This window comes from Gobius niger (assembly GCF_951799975.1).
Source record: "Gobius niger genome assembly, chromosome: 4".
Taxonomy (NCBI): Eukaryota; Metazoa; Chordata; class Actinopteri; order Gobiiformes; family Gobiidae; genus Gobius; species Gobius niger.
Window position 1 is genome coordinate 9,337,639 of NC_136855.1, and position 9,010 is coordinate 9,346,648.

The 9,010-nt window shown below is 42.5% G+C and overlaps 1 protein-coding gene across 3 annotated transcripts; it reads left to right on the forward strand.

The window, feature by feature from the left end:
- The first annotated feature begins 739 nt into the window (after positions 1 to 739).
- Positions 740 to 8,101, forward strand: LOC306962452 (tubulin polymerization-promoting protein family member 3-like). Of its 3 annotated transcripts, XM_079555579.1 has the most exons (5): positions 744 to 786; positions 2,000 to 2,198; positions 5,852 to 6,050; positions 6,620 to 6,773; positions 6,892 to 8,101. In XM_079555579.1, exons 3-5 carry the CDS (start codon positions 5,863 to 5,865, stop codon positions 7,123 to 7,125), a joined length of 576 nt encoding a protein of 191 aa, XP_079411705.1. In that variant the 5' UTR covers positions 744 to 786; positions 2,000 to 2,198; positions 5,852 to 5,862; the 3' UTR covers positions 7,126 to 8,101. The 3 variants fall into 3 exon arrangements, with proteins under 3 accessions (XP_079411707.1, XP_079411705.1, XP_079411706.1); XM_079555581.1 differs by lacking the exon at positions 2,000 to 2,198 and having other exon boundaries at positions 740 to 786; XM_079555580.1 differs by lacking the exon at positions 744 to 786 and having other exon boundaries at positions 1,921 to 2,198.
- The last annotated feature ends 909 nt before the right edge of the window (positions 8,102 to 9,010 follow it).

The following is a 9,010-nucleotide window of genomic DNA, read 5'->3' on the forward strand; positions in this document are numbered from 1 at the left end:
ACCAACCACTGCTCCTCAGCAGAACCCCCTCCCCACTGATGCCACAGACAGCGTGTGGAGGGGGCGTGTCGGAAAGGCTCAGAGGTTCTTAAAGAGACAGAGGCCTATTTCAAGACATTCGCTACAGCCATTTTGAGAGAGCAATTTTATACAAGGCAGTTATTCTAATTTACTGCATTTACAGACCAACAGAAGGTTTGGTCATCATTGTAGTGTGATATAGACTGGTGCTATGTGATTGAAAAAAGCATAATACCCCCTCTTTAAAGCAGCTAACTGTGATTACCTGTCCACTTTCAGCAGACCATTGCAGTATTCTTCAAACAGAGAAATTTAATTGAAAATATGGTTTTGCCCTTGTTCAACCGAGCGGCCTGGCAGCTTCTGTGTCCACAAATTAGGTCATGATGAGGCTGGCGCTTTCATCTTTACACAACCTTTCTCTCGAACCCGTTCCTTAACTCTGTCTCACTCTTCTCACCCCTGCCTCAAAACAAATAAACCCCCCCCCGTTCTCCCCCCTCGGTGACGCCGTTCGCTGGAGTCTCGTGACCCGCGGGTGTTCCGGCGCAGGGTCAGAGTTTCGGGCGCCTTTTACAGAGTGTCCAGGAAGCGCGAGCGCAGTGACCTCATCTCTCGGCAGCCCACGGACGATCGCTATGGAGACGGCACCAAACAAACCCAAACCGGGGATGGGACGTCCAGAAGAGAAGGGAGCGCGGCTGAGGAGGGGGGAGAGGCGAAAGGGGCTTCTCAGCAGAGCCGGGCGCAGAGAGGTGAAACAAGGTAAAATAGCAACGATCTGTTTTAGGTGTAGAGGGAATGCGAGTGATGTCACAGCAAAGAATGAGTGAAAAAAAAAAAAGGTATAGGGGAAACTGGAGTACCTGGAGGCGGCCTTTTGTGCTGAATGAAACGGTGCAGCGCCGCCTGGGTTTGTCCCTGTTTCAGAGCGTGGTGTCCAGCACTGCTCGGCTCCACCTCCTCCTCCCTCTTCCTCCTGCGCAGCTCCCTCCGCTCCACGACAGTCTTCCCATCTTTCGGGAAGAGCGTAGCGGTTAATCTGTTTGATTCTCCAATGAACATCCATTAGCCAGAGCAATAGAAGGCGTGTGTGGCTCAGCTGTGAGTCTTGCCCACGTACCTCCTCGTTTGTCCCTTTTTGTTTCCTCTAGTGCAGACATGTCAAAGAGAGAGAAAAAAATCGTATGTTTCTAGCTCATTCCTGTGCAGAATTATGATTTTTTTAAAAGGAAATAACCAGTAGGCTCATTCCGGCCACTAGGGGGCAGCTTAAATTAAAAAAGGGAAAGAATTCCACACTTGTCCATCAGAGGGCACTGACATAATAAGAGATCACACTTTAAAGCCACTGTGTCGCAGGTGTGGGGGGGCTCTTGGTGCCTGTTCAGTGTTTCAGAGGAAGAAATGCGTCAATGTTCAATTTTATTTCAGGTTTTTTAGGATTTCTGGTGGAATATTTATGTAGCCATGGAGACAATGAAAACAATTGATCCTGGAGTGCCCCACAGGCCATCGGGATGGTAAGGAAAGGCGCTATGCTAACAACCCAACATCCGCTGGGTCACTGAGAGGTCAAATACGCATTAATGTCAACTTTCGTTTTTCATAAAAAGTTGCAAAGTGCACCTTTAAGTTGTTTCCTTAAAAGCATTGAAAGCATCCAAATCATGCAATAATTGACATTTTCAGAGCATTTTACCATGTTACAATGTTGTTCTTTCATCAAAAACATGCCTGAGTTTTCAACCCACTCGCACATCTTTGAGTAGTCTTTGTGCTTACGGGGAGAGTGAAGCTTCTGGATCTTTTGCTTCAGCTGTTTTTCGATCAATGTTGCATTTTCTAACAAACAAAGCGTAAAAAGAAAGTGATGAAGATGTGTTTGACCCGCCCCCTCTTTAAAATGATTTTGCCATGTATTATGTGTGCCTTGCCCAACGACACATCACCTGCACACAGATGCTCTCCGCCGCAGCTGCCCGCGTGGATTGAAGCGTCGACCCTCCAGTTCACAGGAGAACGCTGAACCCGCGACACCACTGCCGCCCTCTGTCCCGGGCCCCTCCCTGATGTTACACAGAGTCTCTGGGTGACGGAGTAAACAGACCAAAACAGAGCGCGGTTTAAAGCTCTATTCACTGTGGCCGCGGCTGCACAGAGCGGACTCTCACAAGGTAAGAGCAGCAACGCTTTATCACGGGCTTATTCCACCGCTTTGTCCAAGCACAAAGCAATATGTGCAGTATTTTGTTTTTGTTTTGTTATGGTGTTTAGTACGGGACATAGGCAGCACATACTAGTATTATTCATTATTATTTCATGATGAACAGTTGTTGCTTGCATGTACTTTGCATCACTCAAAGTTGCTGAAAGCCTTTCTGGAGACATTTCAACACTTCTGCCCAGAGGAAGAGAAGCCAAAATATTTACTCGAATAAATAGAGTAACGTTACTTCAAAATCATTTTAATCTCAACAAGTAAAAAGTAGTGGCCCAAGTCATTTCTCAAGTAAAAGTAAAAAAGTAGAGTACATTTTTACTTGAGTAGTGTGAGTCACTGAGTAACTGTTAAAGCGTTCAAGTTTGATTCAGATTATGTTTTATGAAAACATGGAATAATGTGACAATTGATATATTTTTTTTAAGGAAAATGCCACAAAACATATAAAAAGGAATCCTTATGAAGAATAAAGTAACAAAAATACATCTATTTTACGCCTCAAAATGAAGACTTAACTCACAGTAGTAATTTTTTTTTTTTTTTTTACTCAAGTAAGGGTGCAGATACTGGATTATTATATTACTTAAAGGCACATTGCGTAAAATGTGACCAAAAAATGACAAAAAAGTGATAAAAATTGACGAAAAAAAAGGACATAAATGTGATAAAAATTTGACAAAAAAATTACAAGAATTTGACAAAAAATGACAAAAATGTGACAAAATTGTGATTAAAAATGTGATTAAAAATTTACGAAAAAAAAGGACAAAGATGTGATAAAAATTTGACCAAAAAAATTACACAAAATTTGACAAAAAATGACAAAAAAAGTTACAAAAATGAGTTGAATACCCACAAAAAAATGATGGAAACAAAAATCTGATGACGTGAGGAAAAAGATCCTCTCGGTTCAGGCGGGAGTTAAAAGGTTAAGTAGCAGGAAAAGGTACTTTATGAAAAACTTCTTGAAAAACTTCACAAAGTTACTTAAGTACTGGTACATGTACTCGAGTCAATGTAACTGAGTCCTACCCAGCTCTGCTTCTGCTTATCCAGATTAAAGTGAATGCTGTTGATGATCCTTCGAGAAATATACAAATACTCCAAAATCACTCCAGGTGCTACTAGTAAAAAGTGTTCCACTATAGAGAGAGAACTTTTTTGAAATCATTATTAAAAAAAAAGAAAAGAAAAAACAAATTCCGGTCCAGCTGCATTTGCGAGGTGACTAAGACACACTCTGTGCCAATAAAAACAACAACAACTCATATTTCAAGAAAAGCCACAACAATAGCGATAAAAATGTAAATTCTTTTTACTTTTTTTAACTCTCAGTGCAAAAATGCATTGGAAAGACTTTGCTGTGTATTTTCATTGTCCTCATGTCGGGCAACTGGATGCTTATTGTTGCTGTGCAGGCAAAATGTAACATTCTTCTGCTGCATCTTTAGGTATAACTGGCTCTGTCCTCAGCCCATCAGGAGGCAAAAAGTTTCTTCTTCTTAAAGCCACACCGCGTAAAATCCCACCCAAGAAATAGAATTAAAATACATGCATTTATTTGATGACAGAAGTACCTCATAAATGTACAAACACGAGCTTTTGCTGTGAGCGGCTCACCGTGACTGTAACTTTACCGGGAGTGGGTACGTCGCCAGCTCGTCTCCATGGAGATGTCGAGTAAAGTCAGCAGGATTTGAGATTAAAGAGGTTAGGTCCAAATCCATTATGTATATGTCCACTGCAGTCATAGCATCATTAGGAGCATGTTTTATTCTGATGGCAAAAAATGTTAGTAGTTTTATCTTTTAATCTGGTGATTGTTTCATTGAATCAGAATGTGCCATTATAACTTGCCTCGTGACTGTGACGCGCTTAATTTGGCGTGTCCTCCGAGGCCACCCATGGGTTCCTTGACGTCTTCCTGTTTGAGGGATCTTTGATCATTCCAAATATTTGGTTTCCAGTTGCTATGGAAACTGCCCTTGTTATTTTCTCATCATTGTATTCCTGATCCAAATGAGCTTCATTTTCTTCTTTGTCTGTCATGTGTTATGTAAGCCTTCAATGGGCTGGCAAAGGGTTGAAACGTAATTTTTGGTTTCAGACCAATAATGTTCCAGGTGATTAACTTTTACGAGACCTGATCAGGCCCCACCTGCTGAAAACAATGAATACAATGTTTCCTATTGACACACCGGGCCGGCCTCTTCGTGCTTTATTACAGAGCTGAAGCGGAACCCCACATGAAAAAAGCCGCTGGTTCAAAGAAAAGAAAAAGGTAAAGACAGAGAAAAGATTTGTAAAGAGCAGCCGTTTTATGACGCATTAGAAGGACCTCATTGATCAGCGATGCCCAGTTATTGGCTTTTCCACCGACAAAAGAAAGGTAAAGCCAACGTTTAAATGATTCATGTGGCTTCCAACATTAATGATTGGACAAATCTACTGTAGGTGGTTAATTCCAAACAATTCAAATGGACTTTTTTCTGGTGAGATGCCAACGTTTCACTCCACCGGATAATATAGCCAGGGACATTACCTGAAGTGACTGGTATTTGGATTAGGGCTGAAATGGGACTCTTGAAGGGACTCTTGAAGGATCCGTCAGTGGAGGAGTGGATCGGAGAGGCTGAGCTGCCGTTCCCGAAATCCCATGATTAAGAGGACAAGTAGTCTCCCCGTCCCAAGAAAATCCCCCAAAACAAACCTGAACGTACTTCAGAACAAACCCCTACTACTACCTCTTCTTGCTTGATAAATGGAGACACAGACTCTTTGTTGGATCAGACGAGCACAGGGAGGTGAAGTCGTAAACATCAGCCACAGGAATCTAGCACCGAGTCACCAGTGTCTGCAAGCAAACCAACACTTTCCATTCGAGCACATCAGCGCTGCCACAGGGGATGAAACGGTCAAAGAAAAACGCTGGATTTCTCTGCATGCATCAACCGTGAAGGTGGCATTTCAGTTTGCTCTGTGTCCGACTGTTGTCTTTTTGGAGTTCACTGATAAAAGGTGGTCATGAAAAAAGCATTTGGCCTCTACCGGTATATTCCTATAGCTCCAAACGGGGAGAAGTTAGAAGGAACCAAGCTCTTCCACGGGCATGCACAAAGACCAGACAGATATGTATCAACTTGTCTAAGCTCAGGCAAGAACGTATCGAACAAGAAACGGTGGCCTGTTCCTTTAACGCTCAAACATGATCACAAACATGCCATGTAGATATGGCTACGTCAGTATCTGAGAGAACAGGCAGGTTGTTTACGTGTTGAGGGGTTACAAGCTAACACAATAAAAAAATCTTAAAAAACTTCAGGCGTTCATTGCTCATATTTGCCAGTAATCTCTATAATAGTCTCTACAAAAAGGGCCTAAAGCTAAATGGTTATACAAACCTGACCTTCTCTGTGCATTTATTGTCACTATTTTGGTGCTGATTTAGCTCCCAGAGACTTCTTCTAAGAATTCTAAGGCTCAATTCTCACTATCGCTTTTCTCTCTGGAAATGTCCGCAAAAGTCGTGGGCGAGTTAATATCGGCGACATTTTGAGTGGACATGAAAGAAATTCCAGTGAGTGTATGTGTTTCCCATGTGTTCAGACAGCAGCGTCATGGCGCAGACCTCGGATGTGGACGAGCTGCTCGCGGCCTTCAGGAAGTTCTCGGTTCACGGTGACCACAAAGCGGCGGCCACAGAGATGCCGGGGCAGAAATGGGCCAAACTCTGCAAAGACTGTAAGATCATCGACGGGAAACACGTCACCAGCACCGACATCGACATCATCTTCTCGAAACTCGTGTAAGTCCACTCCCCTCAAATGATTTATTCTATTCATCACTGAAAGGCCTCTATTTCCTTTTTGAACAAATAATGAAAGAAGGAGCCAGTATGTTAAAATGTTAGTCGTGGTCCAAACTCATTAAAAAAAATATCAACCAGACTGAGTAGATTGAGTTGAGGACGTTTCACTTCTATCTTCAGAAGGTTTTTCTCCCTCTTAGTCTGATGTAAATCTGCTTACACACATGAGCCGGAGGTCTATTTAAACTCTCACCACATCGTTTGCATTAACAAAACCTCTCTCTTGATCTGTGTCTCACTAAAATGATGACGAAATGTTTTAGTCGACGAAATGAACACGGCCTCACTGAAATCAAACTGATATTGCTCCATTATCGATTGTCTTTTTGCGACAGTTGATTGAGAAAAACTACATTTTGATTCTCTGCATTTACATGTAATAGAATTGGCAATTAATTTGTCCAGCTGACTGTGGGCCGCTGTCCCCACGATGCTGGTACATCCTCTTGAACAGAGGCTGCTTTGTGTCCCCTGCTCACTGCACTCTTTCCTGCCGTTGTTTCCAGGCCGAAGACGTCTCGTGGGATGCCCTACACAGACTTCAAGAAGGCCCTGGAGATGTTGGCTCAGAAGAGGTTTCCGGACCAGAGCAAAGAGGAGGCTCTGGAGGCGACCCACAAACTCATCGAAGGAAAGGAACCGGCCAACGCTGGAGTCACGGTCAGATTTTCACTTGATTTACTTCCAGTCAGTTTTTTGTCGGTCATGGAATACACAATAAGATCTTAAATTGACTTTCCGCTGCCTGTGTGAAGCCTGACCTTTTTTTTTTATCCAGAAAGTGGACAAAACTGGGGCCGTGGACCGTCTGACCGACACGTCCCGGTACACAGGGTCACATAAGGAGCGCTTTGACGGGAGCGGGAGGGGCAGAGGCCGCCACGGCAGGGAGTACCTCGTGGAGAACACCGGCTACGTGAGCTCCTACAGACACGCGGGCACCTACGACACCAAGGTGAAGGCTCCACCAGGCAAACCCACCGCGGGGCCCCCGGACAGCAAGATCAAGTAGAAGGGTCGGTGCACGGAGCAGAGCGGGGGGTGTTTTTGAGATATTCAGACCACACGCTATTGGAAACCTGGTAATGTCAATCTTTGTGACGGTCGTGGGCTGAAACTGGACTGAAATGCACTGAAGCTTTGACCAAAACAAAATTAAAATAAGTACAAGTTATGCATTTAGAGTGGACACATCATGCATACGGGGCTTAAACACATTCTTTTGGGGACATAACCATTGATATTTTACAAAAAAAAGGAGGTTAAGAGGTTAGCAATTAAAAAATAGCAACATATTTGCTGCGGAGAATGTGGAATCTGGCGGTAACTTTCCTGGGAGTGGGACGTCTCCAGCTCGTCTCCATGGAGACCATGTTGACTAAAGGCAGCCAAATATGAGATTTACAACGGCGAGGTCCTCATCCAAATCCACTCTTTGATTACCCGCTGCACATGATCTGTATCGCTAGCCACAGTGTAATCCAAAATGTTATGCAAAAGCGCCTTAACAATTAGACAGAGGCCAGGGCTGGTGGGGAGTTTGCCTGGAGCTCCCCCCGCAGGCAGCAGTGGGAATGACAGTCGTAAAAACTTTTTTACTTTGATGTGGCTTATTTGTGTGGTGAGCAACTCCACAGTGAACAGACTTTCAGTGCAGAACAGCTGAAAATAGATCCAATGTTTGAAGATGGGCGTTAAAAATGTGATTTTCTTACGACGCCTTAAACACAGGAAATACAGATCGAAGCTTCAACAGTAGACGAAACGACCAAAGTGAATGACCACTCCAGGTCTGTTTTTGACCAGGAAACAAACTTACATGGTTTGAATCTTAAAAGTCAATTGTGCATGATATGTCTCCTTTAATGGCAAAACAATTTCAAGTTTGAGCAAATGAACACAATGACAATGTGTTGTTGCCGTTTTGTGTGACCCAGTTCGCGATATATCTTTTGCTTGTCTGTCTTTCTTGATCTCTTTCCAAACCTATTTCCTATTTCAAATGAATAAAATGAGAAAAATGCCGTGTCCTTGTCTTAATATGAGGGGAATGTAATGACTCCAGTGACAACACAGCACATTTTACATCCATTGCATTTTTATTTCAGAAAACATTAAGCAGTAAAGAGGTAGTTCTTTTTCCCTTTAATCCACATTATACAAAGATCCAAACGTCGGGCGAAGCTTAGTCATAGCAGAAATTTTAGGTTGTTATACACAAATAATGTTAAGCCAGAAAAGAATCGCAAATACAATGATTTGATCATGAATTAAACTAGAGAATACACAATATTCTGAATCAATGGAAGACAATCTGTGGCAAAAAAGTATATATATTTCCATTTCTCTTGTATTTATAATACTTTCCACCGTGAATCCAGAATATATGAATACAACAAACAAAACTATACAAAACAGTGCAAAAACAGTGCAAAGGGAAATTAACAGTGGATTAAAAAGGAACACAATTACTTGATGTCAATCGAACAATTGGGAATAATATAGTTAAATACACACTACCTGAGCCCCCCCAAAAAACTAGTTGCCACAAACAAAAAGCTCTTTGCTTTAATACTTGGTGGTCCGCCTTTAGCTTTGATTAAAGCATTCTCTGTGGCAGTGTTTGAAAAAGCATCTGTAATGTCAACGGATCCAGTGTTGTAGGGCTGTGCAATTAATCGAAATTCAATCACGATTTCAATTATTACGCTAAACAATTACAAAAAGAGCAAAATCGAGAAAAAAAAGCGATTATGAAGGATGCCCTCCCGCTAGTCCATTCAAAGTGCTTTGTTTGTGTGAGCTTGTCTGATCAGCTGAACTACCAGTACAGCGTGATAAGACTCTTGTATTTGTCACGGAAAATCTGAGTTATTTTTATACGTAGCTCACTGATA

Excerpts from the sequence above, each read along its gene's own strand:
- LOC306962452 (XM_079555581.1), top strand. The coding sequence starts at position 5,863 with ATGGCGCAGACCTCGGATGTGGACGAGCTGCTCGCGGCCTTCAGGAAG. Across the intron at positions 6,051-6,619 it reads ATCATCTTCTCGAAACTCGT|GCCGAAGACGTCTCGTGGGA; the intron begins GTAAGTCCACTC and ends CGTTGTTTCCAG. Across the intron at positions 6,774-6,891 it reads CGGCCAACGCTGGAGTCACG|AAAGTGGACAAAACTGGGGC; the intron begins GTCAGATTTTCA and ends TTTTTTATCCAG.